The sequence below is a fragment of the Triplophysa dalaica genome, chromosome 15 (assembly GCF_015846415.1).
Source record: "Triplophysa dalaica isolate WHDGS20190420 chromosome 15, ASM1584641v1, whole genome shotgun sequence".
In the NCBI taxonomy this organism is placed as follows: Eukaryota; Metazoa; Chordata; class Actinopteri; order Cypriniformes; family Nemacheilidae; genus Triplophysa; species Triplophysa dalaica.
This window is the reverse complement of record NC_079556.1, coordinates 21,656,443-21,671,143: the sequence shown is the minus strand read 5'-3', so window position 1 is coordinate 21,671,143 and position 14,701 is coordinate 21,656,443. Positions and strand designations below refer to the sequence as shown.

Genomic DNA, 14,701 nt, shown 5'->3' with positions numbered 1-14,701 from the left:
CGTTTGAAGTCAAGCAGCACACATATTGAGGTGTCTGTGGTGTTTTCTGTGCAGAAGTCCTCAACCTGATGCTGAGGGGCATGTGGAGGTCGCCGGGGCATTTCTGTTTGGGGCTTCAAGTAGTGTGTGTGCGTGTGTGGGTGAAACGAAATGTGATTATTGTAAATAGCTATTAGATTTCTTTGTAGTTCTTCCAGAGGTTTGTGCTGTATATTAAAGAGGTTTATAGATTGTTTAACAGCAGTCATTGGGTTAAGAATTTATCTGCGTTACAGTATTATATTTCATCAATCAATATGACACTATAAATATCAGGACAGTGTAACAGGTCAGTTCCTCAGGATAGTAAACACTCACATTATTGACTTTAACCAGTTAATGCAGAAGCCTGTAGTCAGTGGGATTCTCAGAAACGCAGAATCTCAACAAACTGTGTGAATGAAATGAGCAGCTGGATGTTCTCAAGGGAAGACTGTGTTGTTTGCTTCTTCTTGTCTTATTGCTCATGACCAGTGTGGGTTTCTCTGTATAATTTAAATCTAATAAAGTCATCATGCACACGACCCATGACCCTCATCAGTGACAACAGACCGATCATTTCACCTTTTTGTGGTTGTTGCTTTTTTTAATATCTGACATTTAATAAGACACATATGTCGGGGACATTCCACACATTTGTGTGTGAGTGTGTATGTGACTTGGTTTTTATATGTTAGTGGGGACCTAAACCTGAATGCACACCAACTCATGGAGACCCGTGTCAGTGTGGGGACCAAAATTGAGGTCCCCACGGCCACAAAAGCTCATAAATTCTACAGAAATATCATTTTTGAAAATCTAAAAATGCAAAAAGTTTTCTATGATCTTTAGGTTTAGGGGTTGGGGATAAAATATACAGTTTTACAGTATACAACTCATTACGCCTTTGGACTGTCCCCAAGGAGATAATAAAACATGAATGTGTGTGTGTGTGTTTGTGTGCGCATGTGTATGTGTGTGTGTGTGCGGGGTCTGCAGTTTGTGTCAATGTCAATGTCACGTTTATTTATTAATTCAACTGTTGTTTACCAAATTGTTGCGCAATTTAAACAGATTTTAAAAAGTGGTTTGTGGTTAGAGATGTCTTTCAAGAGGGTCATTTGAGTAATTTCATGAGCAAACGATCTGTTGTTCGTTTTACGCCTCGCTGTCAGTAATTGATTCTTTTCTATGTTTTATTTCTGCTAAACACAGGTTAGTTTAAACGCATCTGAGAAACTCGATGTGCTATAATAAAAGCTTTGTCAGTCTCAGTGCTTTTAAAGTCTATCGTTTTGAGCTCTAATGTCTTTATGGAAAAATCCAAATCCATTTGTGATTTGTAGAGCATGCCCACGTCACTGCTCACCTCCATAAACCTCTTTACTCTCATCTCACGCTCATCCCTCGCTTGACTTTCTCATTTCACTGGAATTACAGGCTTACAGATGAAATGAGAATCCAGACTGTAATATTTCTATGTGAATGAGGCAGAAAGCAGTTCAGCAGTTTGATTTTGTTTGTAGTGAAGGCCGAATGAGAGATTCAAATAAAGTTAATATTGTTTTCTATGGTTTGTGCTTTTGTCCTATGAACTTAGAAGATCCTACGATACAAAAATCCAAAATGAAATGATTCAACTTAAAACAAGACCTTACTGTATCATCACCATCTTTTTAATGCTACTCTCTTTGTCTGTCTGACTCTTTCTGTCTGTCTGTCTGTCTGTCTGACTCTTTCTGTCTGTCTCTGTGTCTGACTCTCTCTGTCTGATTCTGACTCTCTTTGTCTGTCTGTCTATCTGTCTGTCTGACTCTTTCTGTCTGTCTGATTCTAACTCTCTTTTTCTGTCTGTCTGTCTGTCTCTCTGTCTGACTCTCTCTGTCTGATTCTGACTCTCTTTGTCTGTCTATCTGACTCTTTCTGTCTGTCTCTCTGTCTGACTCTTTCTGTCTGTCTGTCTGTCTGACTCTTTCTGACTGTCTATCTGACTCTTTATGTCTCTCTGTCTGACACTTTCTGTCTGTCTGTCTGACTCTTTCTGTCTCTCTGTCTGACACTTTCTGTCTGTCTGTCTGACTCTTTCTGTCTCTCTGTCTGACACTTTCTGTCTGTCTGTCTGACTCTTTCTGTCTCTCTGTCTGACTGACTCTTTCTGTCTTTCTATCTATCTGTCTGACTCTTTCTGTCTTTCTGTCTGATTCTGACTCTCTTTGTCTGTCTATCTGACTCTTTCTGTCTGTCTCTCTGTCTGACTCTTTATGTCTCTCTGTCTGACTCTTTCTGTCTGTCTGTCTGAGTCTTTCTGTCTCTCTGTCTGACTCTTTATGTCTCTCTGTCTTTCTATCTGTGTCTATCTGACTGACTCCTTCTGTCTGTCACTTTCTGTCTATCTGTCTGTCTGTCTGTCTGTCTTACTCTTTCTGTCTATCTGATTCATTCAGTCTGTCTGACTGACTATTTCTTTCTGTCTGTCATTAGCCTAAAAGCCACAGTGTATCCCATTTACTTCTTATCGTTCAACCTCAGGCTTAATCTTTAGTGGACACAGTCTTAAAAGCAGCAAAAGTAAATTACACTCTTTACCGGAATACAATTACCACTATGATGTTTACAATACCACCATGACACTGTATACTACATTATATTACATTTAAATGAAATTGTTGTCCACAATGTGGCGCTGCTCAGTTGCGTATGAGCTCATTGGTTCTGTGCGCGTGCGTGCGTGCGTGAAAGGTATACCTGTGTTAAAACAGTCAGACAGATTGTGTTTTACTCTATTACTGAAGACAGAAATCCTATAAGCTCATTTTCAGATGGACAGCATTCAGTCTGATTCTTAATTCCATGAGTATGTCGGTAATTTAGAGACACACCAGTATATGCTGCAGTGTGCAATAAACTGATGGACTGTTACTGCACCGGCACTGAAGATGCTTTATCATAATGAAGAATCAATAGTTCATCACTGCAGCCATCGCTCGTTAACCACGCGTGTGTTTTATCAGAAGTTACTCGTTTACCGGTGTAAATATAAACTACACAAATAAGTCACTTTATATTGAGCTACAGGGACTCATTAAATACAGTTTGTGAAATGTCTCTAAAATCGGATGTAATCACCATACTATCTAGGACTTTAATACGCTTAAATAAGCTTCGTATAGGTGTCGAACGTTATTTAATATTCTGATATCCTTCTTTTGGACACGCCCCCTCAACCTCCAAAGACACGCATGGCGCAGAGCACGTGCACAACCGCTCCATTTTAATGTCAAACGTAAAAATAATATACTGGATTTATTTATTCCCACTTATCTTTTACAGTCACTACAATATTAGTTGTGAAAAGCACAGGTAGTTAAACAACTACGTGTTACGTGACTAACTACGTGCTATCCAGCTGATTGGCTTTGAGAATGACGCAGAGCAGCTAAAAGCGATCTGATTGGCCGAAGACAGAACGTCGTCAAGACTGCGGAGTGTTTGAACTTCGTCTTGTGTGATGTTTCAATAACGTCCCTCAGGTAACAGCGATGTTTTAATCGTATTACAAAGTACACACAGCGCATCGGATTGAGTTTGATCTTTAATATAACACCCGAGGAAACATCACAGAGTCGGACATCTGTGTGTGATTATCAGCAGTCGTGATCTGATTATCATGTGCATGTTAAACGGTTATTTGACATCAGACATGTCTGATCACGGAGGCTGCTGTTGCTTTTATTCGGATGAACATAATTGCATTATTCTGTATTCCGATGTTACTGCATTTATTTACAATAGCACATACAACAGCACAAACAGATCCATTTATTAATCCAATATTATGAATTTTGTGATTTTCTCTAAATTGTTTTTTAATGTTGTGCATGAGTTTAATTGCATTTAGATAAAACAGGTGTGTAAAGATAGCATCACAATAACTTAAACAAAGATTTTTGTATGATATGATCTTATTTAATTCTATATGATGTATATATCTTATTTACTGCTTGAATAAGTCTTACCCTTTTTTATATATTATATATATATATTTTTTTTAACGGTATTTTAAATTGTAGAATGATTTTCATTGTTTTCTTTTTTCTTTTCAGAGACTGATCCATTTATTTTTTTATCAATTACATGCAGAAGTTTATATCAAAGAGGTCAATTCTTATTCAAAATAACAAATATCATTGAAAAGGGTTTATCTTTTTATTTATTAATTTGTTTAGACTATCAGGATTGACCCATTAGCGTGTTTTGTATTCTGGCTTTGAAACCGATCAGACAGCATGTCATCGTTTGTGTTGTACAGAAAATTCTCTGTCGCGACCCGAAGAGATCTGGATGCTGGATGGAGATGACTCTATCTCCCAGGAGCCTTTGTGTCGCCCCAACAGACCTGATCACCTGGACTTTCTGAGAATCACTCCTCCAGAGGATGACATTATCGGAGACACTCCATATTACCCAAAGCTTGGAGTGACAGTGAGTGAATCGCACACACGATCTTGTTTATATGATGCTGTGAGGACCTCCCCTACATATTTAATCTGGTTAGATAGCACGAGGGGCTAATCTTCAAAATCAACAGTATACTAAATGTAAAAAAAACATGAATTAATATCTGTGTGCATGCGTTTGGCAGACGGGTCTTTGTGTCATTTGAGCTTTACGGGTCTTTCAGTCTCTTTCTCGGGAATCAAACCTAAGACCGTGCCGTTGCCAACACTCTCCTCTTCAGTTTTGCTGTGGAAGCAATCGTGACTTATTCAATCAGAAATATAGTTTTTCTGCATTTTTTTTCTGAACTAAAGCTTTGTAATTCACATACATGCAGGCTTTGTGTTATAAGTCCAGAGGTCATGTTAGAAAATCCAGATTTCTCAAGCGGGAGGCCCTCTGGCTTTAAGAGGTCTGACCCATTTAGAAACAGATATTTAGGACAGTCTCCACGAGCCAATTGTGTTAAACATCAGTAACCTTCTGTAAAATAACAGCATTCCCTGTCGGTCAAAACACGACACACCCCTGACAACAGACTGGAAATAAACCTGAACGGCGCTGATCTCAGAACAGCTCGTACGGGTGTGGCACATAGTTAAAAGGCAGTCAGTGATGAACGTCACCCGTGTAACAATGTCTGGTGATGATTTAGCTTTGTCTCAGAACTTTTTCAGGATGTCAAGGCTTAGCATTAATTTAATGTGGTATTACTGGTTTAAATAAAAGAGTTATTGTCATAGTTTGTTTTTGACGTTGGATTCTATTGTTTGTTGAGTAACAGATGTGAACTCTCACAGAACTTTCATTGTTCTATTCAGCCTGATAATATAATGTTAAACCGTTGGTTATTGAACGTAGATGAATGTGTCACATCTAAACCTCTCTGTGCTCATGCTAAAGTCTTTTCTTATGTAAGAGAACCTCACAGGAGGCCTTGAGCGATTTAGAAGACTCTTAATAATATAGGTCGCCTGCTTGGATAACAGCACATGCAAGAATAACATAGGATTTATAAGTTCACTAAACAGTAGTTTTAAGGATCTGTGATATGATTGTGAAGTATTTTTGCTGATAACAGTATAACTAGGTTTTGTGTCTTTGGCACATGTCATTTTCTTTTTAAAGATGCTTCAATATCATCAATATTTTTAGAAAGACAGACGTAACATCCGCTCGTGACAATCCAGAGCTGTAGAGGCTAGAGAACACTTCAACCCCATTCACACAGACCGCTGATCCAAGAAAATTGCCGTTAAATTGCCAGAGTGCCTACTGTGTGAACGCAAACGCATCCCAAAAGGGATTCTGGATATAGGACCTGGTACATAAAAGTGGCTGTGTGAACAAAAGGCCGTAAGAGCCTTGTAGTGATGACATGCATCAATAATAAATTGTGTATAATTTGACTGTAAAAACAAATCAAGTGTTTATTTCCAAAATGAGATGTTTAATTGTTCATTTGTTTATTAAGACTCTTGCATTCATCCATGATTTCCAAGACAAATAGTATTTTGTAGTTTTCGATTAACTTGCGAATATAAATTACTTTCTTAACTATATTTGAATGGTTTTGTTGATGATGATGACTATATACCCACATAAGTGTTAATTTATGTTTTTTTTTAAAGCATTATGTGCTATCTGCTTTATTAGCGGGTTTTTCATTCGATCTGTGTGATCTTATCTTGTGCGGTTACAAAAGCTAAATGCTAGAACACTTTTCTCAAACTTTATTTAATAAAAAGAAAAAAAAAATGTAAACTCACAAAAATGTAAATTCTGTCATCGTTTACTCGGCCTCAGATAGTTCAAAACCTATAAACATTTCTTTGTTCCGCTGCACACAAAGAAAGATATTTGTAAGAATGTCAGAAATCAAACGTGTTTAATACCCCATTGACTTGCATAGTATTTATTTTTCTACAATGGCAGGAAATGGGGGATGAGATCTGTTTGATCACTGATGTTCTTACAAATATGTTTTTGTGTTCAGCAGAACAAAGATATCTATACACGTTAAGAGGGTGTCTCCATAAGGCTCTGTTATTTTGCACCAAACAACCCATAACAATTAGCTTTTATTGATTTTTCATATGACAAAAAGCATCAATATATGCTACAAAAGAATAATAAGGAAAGAAAGATTATTTAGGCCTATTTGGCACTAAATAAAGGAACGCAGTAATAATATTAACTTGCTCTATTTAGCCGCCTAAAGCACCAAGGAAATTTCTTTCAACGAGATCCACCTTATTTTTGGGACTAAGTCACATGTGTTTACTGGATCTTCTTGGGATGATGGATCATCTCGGGACAAAATCTTGGACACTTTTTCCAGGATCTCTGTGTTAAAAGGGCATCACTACGACTCCTTAAAAAGTCCACAAAGTGCTTATTCTCATGTTCTGTTATTTCAGGGACAGGTGCACACAAGAAAAGGTCAATGTTTGTGTGGTGATTCGTCCAGGCTTTAGTTTTATGCTATCAAATCCATTTTTGTTTATTTAGTTTATTTAAAGTGCTTTTTTAACAGCTTGTGTCTTTTCCAGTTTTAAAGCATTGAGGATTTTTAGACAGAAAACACCAACATTGTCTAATACAACTATAACTTTATATTGTTCTAATACTATGTTTTTTTTTTATTTGGAACTATAGTAAAATATAACTATAGGCATAGCAAGTTTGACATGTTTTTCTAGAAAGTTCACAAAACCTCTGGTCACTGACTTTAATGTGCATTCATTACCCTGTGCTCTGTCAGCGCCATGGCAATGAAGAAGGTGTGGTCAATGACATCACCAGAGCTGATTATAGCTGGTGTTGTAATGCCGAAGCACCGCCCAGTTCACCTGACCATACTGGAGATGAGAGAGAGAGAGAGAGACGCAGAGAAAGTGAGAGAGACGCGCACACACACACACACACACACAGAGAGAGAGAGACACACACACGCACACAGAGAGAGAGAGAGAGAGAGAGAGACACAGAAAGAGAGCGAGAGAGACACACACACACACACACACACACGCACACAGAGAGGCAGAGACAGACAGACAGACACACACACACACGCATGCAGAGAGAGAGGGAGCGAGAGACACTGTCAGACACACCCTCAGAGAGAGTGAGAGACACAGAGAGAGAGGGAATAGGAGGAGCTCGCATTCTGATCTTTGAGTAATCGGACACTTACAGGTGAATCTCCTGCAGGTTTGGAGAGCTGGAGGGAGGGGTGAGGGAGTGGTCAGACAGGAAGGTGATCCGACCTGTGTAACTCCTCCCATTTCAAAACTCTTCACCGCAGCGCTGAACTTTCTCCGGCAGAAACACAGAAGTACAGGAAGTTTCCATGCTACCACAATCTGGAAGATATTTGGGAATATTTAAAGCAAACCTCTGAACCTTTTTGTAAATAAACGAGAGACTGCAGAGTTTTCCACAGCTGGACGTGGGCCACACTGAGCGATTTAAACTGTTGTTTTTGGGAGGGATTACTCGCTGTGCTCACGTGTGTTTGGATCACCGGTTTTCCTAAAGGAGAGAGTTGATGTTAAACGTCATGTTAAACCTATCGCCGAAAAACTTCTCTGACGTGTTGGCAACACAGCAAAGCGATTCCAAAGGGTTTAAATGATAGGAGGCTCTTTGACGGAGTATAACTGCACACCCTGGAGCGAGAGAGAGAGAGAGAAACCCGAGGATTTTCACTGAGAACGCTTTTGTTTTCTCGACTATGTGAAACTGGAGCGCATTCAGGTGTAGGTAAAGAAAGAGCCAGTGTTTGTGGACTGGTGCACTGCGTTTCACTGCTCTGTTTGTGCTTTTATTAGCTGTCTTTTTATAGGATTGAACGAATCAATAATATGGAGAGTGAAGGAAAATACCCGGCCAGAATCTCGACAAGGTTTCTAACATCAGACTCATTCAGGACGCTGGCTGACAAAGTTTCACACCAGAGCAACGTTGAATCCACACGCTTTGAGGATGTCGCTGTGACAGATGCTTTGGAAGGGACGGATGGCATGAAGACAGAGCCGTGGGGTACAGAAAGACCTTCGTGGAGGTCTCCCGAAAACACATCAGATCTGGTGCAGGTAACCAGAGTAGAAACGTACATCGATGATGACGAAGATGTGCAAAGCACCTATAGCAGCGGTAGTCATGAAGAGTTCAAGTTCGTCCCCACGGCCGAGAGTATGGTCGAGCGGTCACTCAAAAACCCCTCGGTCCTGAGCAGGTTGTTGAAATTGTCCTCGTCTCTGTCGGATCTGTCTCGGAAGGAGCCGGACAGCTTGGAGGCAGCTCACGCCAGATCGACGTCACACAGTCCCACAGAGATGAACAAGTCTGATGGAGATGAGGTTAAAGACTACGGCAGCTGGAGGAGAAGAGCTCCTCTGTCTGTACCTCCTGAATCTGAGACGACGGGTGAGGATGTGTCATCAGGTGATCGGCTCTCTCATAAAGAAGGGAATGAAGGACCGGAGTCACCGGCAAAATCTCAAACGGCATCTCCAGTCTCTTCTGTTTTGACAGGTTCAGGTCTAGAGTCAGAAAATAAAGATGTTTCAGAAATAGTTTTGGGACAGTCCCCAACCACCTCTGAGCCAAGCGTCCCATCTGATCCTTTGAAACATAGCCCGCCTACAGGGAATTTTTTGTCTCCGGCATCTATAGTCTCTTCTGTTTTGACAGGTTCAGGTTTAGAGTCAGAAAATAAAGATGTTTCAGAAATGGTTTTATTGGGACAGTCCCCAACCACGTCTGAGCATAGCGTTCCATCTGATCCTTTGAAACAAAACGTGCCTACGGGGGATATGTTGTCTCCAGCATCTCTAGTCTCTTCTGTTTTGACAGGTTCAGGTCTAGAGTCAGAAAATAAAGATGTTTCAGAAATGGTTTTATTGGGACAGTCCCCAACCAAGTCTGAGCATAGTGTCCCATCTGATCCTTTGAAACAAAACACACCTATGGGGGATTTTTTGTCTTCAGCATCTCCGGTCTCATCCGTATTGACAAGTTCAGGTGTTGAGCCGGAGACGAAAGGTCTTTCAGAAACTGTTTCAGTGACCGCCCCGGAGCCTTCGAGAGACACTCAACGAAACACTTCCAGCCCCAAAACGGCCTCCTTCAGCGAGAAATACCAGATGCCCGCTCTGTTCAGCGGCCTTCGCGTTCTCAAGAAAGGTGCGTTGCGAGACGAAAAAGAGACCAAAGAGATCAAACAGCGCGACACGGATCGAGCCCTCCTCAGCCTCAAGCAACACGTCAACAAAGTTAAACTCGAGCCGCTGTCTAACACCACTGTTTCGAAACCGAAGCCTGAGCCAAAATCATTGTCTGAAGTTAGCAGTCAGTTGCAGAAGCTGGCGAACGCAGAGGCCGCCCGTAACGAGGAAACCCTGAGCAGCCGAGAGGACGCAGTCGAGCCGGACGCTGACTCCCAGGCGAACAGCAGCAAATCTTCAGTGGATTCGTTTGACGCATTGAGGTCGAAATTGTTTGGAAGTAAACCGGTGAAGAAAGATCCTCTGGAGGCCGCACTGGACCTGGAGGCAGTGAGGAGGAAGAAGAAGAACGAGAAAGAGCTGCTGAGAGCCATCTTCGAGAGACAGTCGAGCATCAAGACGACGGAGAGCAAGAGTCCCACTGAGGTCAATGTATGTATTACTGCAGGACTTTCGTCCAAAGCCACTTTAATATGTTGTCTGAGGAGCCGATAAAAAGCGTAGACTGACAGTTCTTGAATGCAAAAACAATAATTGTGAGGTGATTTGATAAATGATTCTTTCCATTTTCCGTTTCTCTTGCTGTCTTTCAATTTCAGTTGAATTTTTAATCTCTCTTGTCTCTCTCTGTCTCGGTCAGTTTTAATTGAAAAGGTACTTCGTTGACTTCATTTGTGTCTGCGCTTACAATACTGCCAAATCATCACTTATAAAACAATAGATATACAATAAGTACAAAAAGAAAGGTGGAATCGAAAGGAAAGGTGCTAAGTAAAGGATAAAATATTTGGGGAAATATAAAAAAATTAAGAAAAGAGGGGAAATATTATATAGTTTCAATTTTATTTTCAATGTCTTTCTCGTTCTTTGTCTCTAAATTTCAATGTAATGTTTAATAAGGGTGACCACAAGTGACATTTTTCTCGCACACCACCTGGCCAAGATTTCGGGTGCGTCCTCCGGAAGTTGCAATTTGTCGTATACCTCATCAAGTATTAAAACAACATTATCAAATGAACATTCTTACCTTGAAATAAAACTGTTGCTTTTAGGAAATCCTTCGTTGACGTGTGCGGTGGACAACACCTGAAATCCTGGCCGGGACATGTTAGAGAAAAATGGCATTTAAAGTGACACTTCACCCAAAAATTAAAATTCTTATCATTTCCTCACCTTCCAGTTGTTCCAAATCTGTATAAATGTCTTTTGTTCTGATGAACACAGAGAAAGATATTTCTGTTGACTCCCATAGTAGGAAAAATACACTGGTAGTCAAGAGTGCCCCAGAGCTGTTTGCTGTCCTACATTCTTAAAAATATCGATGTGTTCAACAGAAGAAAAAAATAATTATAACGTAATTTTTCCTACTATGGGTGGCAATATCTGTCTGGTTATAGGCATTCTTCCAAATATCTTTCTCTGTGTTCATCAGAACAAAGGCATTTATACACATTTGGAACAACTCTGAAGTGAGGAGATGATGACGGAATTTTCATTTTTGGGTGAAATTATCCCTTCAATCTTTCTGCCAGTTCAGTTCGATATTATGTGCTTTGTTTATTGCAAAATTGCCAATGCATTATAAGAAACACAAGGAATATGCAACATAAAAATAACAACAAACAGTATGTTGGTATTTTAATATGATGCTAGCTAAAGATTAAATAGTGAAATATATAAATGTCAAATTGGACTTTTAACATGACCGTCTCTGTCTGTTTTTGCTTAGTGTGAGGTCACGTCTCCATCAGACGGTGATGACAGAACCCCTGGACGTCTGCAGGCCGTCTGGCCTCCACCCAAACCCAAAGATGCAGACGAGAAGGTGGGACTGCGATACACTGAAGCAGGTGGGCACATGCGAAACAAACACACAAACTTTCACTCGTCAGACGCCAGGGGCTGTCTCAGTTCACATACTGTACTATCCGTCCTAGACGCTCTGCAAGTCTCCTATTAGTAGATTGAGAAAATGTTGTTTGATATGCTATGCACTATAGATGTCCATGCTTGCATCTGATTATCTATCGTACAAAACATCACGCAGAAAACAGATTAACTGGTTTTGGGTGTCCTGCTGTTGCATACTTGTAGCGTGTGAAGTATGCGAATTAAAAGTAGTCACACTTTTATTTGTGCGGCGTGTTTGCACAGCTCTGGTTAGTGTGATGCAATTTGAATTCAGCCCAAAGCCGGTTAATCGCCCATAATGCTTTCAGCTGACGACACAAAACCAGCCGCACTGGTACATCCAGCTCACCTTCTGATGTCAAAGAAGTCATGCAAACTAAAGATCAACTCCGTAGGCTTTGAATTAGTGTGAACTATGGCCGGGTGAACACGCATGAGCGATGTTTCATCATGTTTTTACCATCAAAACAACAGTCGTTGACTTATATGACTCTCTGTTATTTCTCCTAGACAGCAGTGAGATTCACTGTGCAGTGAGTTGTAATTTCATCCCTTTAAAATGATCTATGAATCTAAATATTGAAGGAAACACATTTGTTTCAGAGCATCAGGCCGCCCTCCTTCAGCTGAAGAGAGAGTCTAAAGATGAGATCGAGAAGTTGCGTGTAAGTCTCACGTTTACACTCATCACACCTGCAGTACAGAAAACAAACACCAGATGTCATGAGAGACAAACATACTGTACATGTACACTAACTGCTGTTTTACTCATGGCCCTGTTTGTATAAGGGTCATTCTCACTGAACCGCTGAAACATCATGGCAGTGAGGATTTGAACTATAAGACACAGTTTGATAACACTATAGTATATAACAGTATAGTTCAAAATAAAGAAATGGTGGAAAGAAGAAGTGTCCAGGACTGATATTCTCCGTAGACCGTAGTGTTTTTTAAAGATTGTTTAAACTCAAACAAAGATATTTTCAATTTGATTTTATGTAAAGAAACCCATCTACTGGTACCTTTTCAATGGCTAACAATTTAACAAATTACTTTATATTTTTTAAGTTAAAAACGTAATATTCTTGTGTCACGCTTTGTAGAGCGTTCCCCTCCTCATTTTCGAGTTGTCAAGTTGTTTTACACATATAATATTCTATTAAAGTATAATTCAACAATGTCTTATTGTGCAATTCTGATCAAAACGTGCATCATGCCTTGGCTTTTATTGGCAAAATATTGCTATGAGATTGACTGTTTAAAATGGTTTTTAATTTGATATTTTATTTATAGTGTTAAACTATAATAGTAAAAGTTTGAAATGAATGCATTTAAACATGTCATACCTTGTTTTAAATGAAGTACACAAGTGTTTTTAAGAAAATCATGATAGACATCTAGAAAGCAAGATTTCGTGAAAGTCTTTGTTTGCGCATCTCAGGTGTTCTAGATCACATGTTTATGAGAATATCACACAAATATTCAAATATATAGAATATTCAAAGGGACAGTGCACCAAACATAAAAATCAATCTGTCATCATTTTTACACTCATGTGGTTGTTAACCAGTTTATGACTCGTTGTTCGGTGGAACACAAAAGAAGATATTTTGAGAAATGTCTTTTTTGGTTTCGTGTTCTGCAGAAGAAATAAAGTCATACAGGTTTGAAATGAGATTATTAATGAAGGAATTTTAATTTTGGGTGAACTGTCCTTTTCAGTATTGAAACCATGATACGTGTTCTGTGTATGAAGGCTCGTTTAGATCAGAGTTAGTATCTAAAATTTGTGTTTTTTGATGAATCCAGGAAGACTTCGAGCTACAGATTTTCCGTGTTCGAGGCGAGCACGCAGTGACTGTGTCCAGCCTGGAGTCACTCATTGTCAAGTTGCAGAATGAGAATGAGTGTCACCCCATTCAGGACCATGGCGAGCTTCAGGAGGTGTCCGTCTCCACCGAGGAAGACGTGCCGACCAAAACCTTCCGCAACGTGTGCGTCCAGACCGACCGCGAGACCTTCATCAAAACTCCCGACGGCGATGCCACCAAACCGGCGGTGAACACCAACCTGCCCAAAAAACTCGACTTGGACTCCATCACATCCACTTTGGGTGTGAGCCCTGGAGCTCCACCGCCGCCCCCACCTCCTCTTCCGGGTCAACCCTACGCCCCGCCCCCACCCCCTCCTCTTCCAGGTCAACCCTACGCCCCGCCCCCACCCCCTCCTCTTCCAGGTCAACCCTACGCCTCGCCTCCACCCCCTCCTCCTCTTCCGGGTCAACCCTTTGCCCCACCACCTCCACCCCCTCCCCTGCCCGGTGGCTTCGGGCCTCCTCCGCCACCTCCGTTACCTGGACTCGCACCTGGACCGCCCCCTCCTCCCCCACTCCCTGGAGCTCCTCCGCCCCCCCCACCAGGTCTGCCGGGAGCTCCTCCGCCCCCTCCGCCCATGCCGGGTGCTGGCGCCCCTCCTCCACCTCCGGCTTTCGGGGGTTTTGGGTTCGGACAGGCGGCCGAGAAAGCGCCACGTAAGCCGGCCATGGAGCCAGCGTGTCCCATGAAACCGCTCTATTGGACGCGCATTCAGATTCAGGAGAACAAGTGAGTACAGTGAGGTCTGTTGCACACGGTTTTTGAGATGCTTTAGTTGATCCTTGAAACAGAAATAATTAAATGTGAGAAATGTTTGTAACGGCATCATCCGGCTCTTGTTGTGGCTATGTTTCTGTATTCTCAAAAAATCAGTTATCCCGCTCAAGAGAAGGCGATGGAAAACACAGTCTCGCTTTAGACTCCCCTGCACACCGTCCGCCTGTTTGTATTGCTCGTGTTTCTCAGCAACGATAGAAACCAAATACTTCCCATCCACGGTGATGTTCATCATCAGCCGGAGAGCCAGACGCTCTCAGATCACAAGAGTCTGTCAGAAAACACACAAATCAACATCGATTACTATAATCCACAAACGTGATGTTGTAAAGCGCAGCTTTCTCTGGATCATCCGTTTTCTGTTTCTCTGTCAGATGTGTTATGTTAAGAGTG

The 14,701-nt window shown here is 41.0% G+C and overlaps 1 protein-coding gene across 2 annotated transcripts in view; it reads left to right on the top strand.

Moving 5' to 3' along the window:
• Positions 1-14,701, top strand: part of LOC130436926 (formin-1) — a 44,582-nt gene that overhangs the window by 3,866 nt on the left and 26,015 nt on the right. The window contains exons 3-6 of one of the 2 annotated variants that reach the window (XM_056767972.1): positions 4,328-4,500; positions 11,476-11,596; positions 12,261-12,322; positions 13,467-14,260. In XM_056767972.1, coding sequence (XP_056623950.1) covers positions 4,328-4,500; positions 11,476-11,596; positions 12,261-12,322; positions 13,467-14,260 — 1,150 coding nt within the window. Of the gene's footprint in view, positions 1-4,327; positions 4,501-7,744; positions 10,179-11,475; positions 11,597-12,260; positions 12,323-13,466; positions 14,261-14,701 lie in introns of those variants that run through there. The other variant, XM_056767971.1, reaches the window with a different exon arrangement.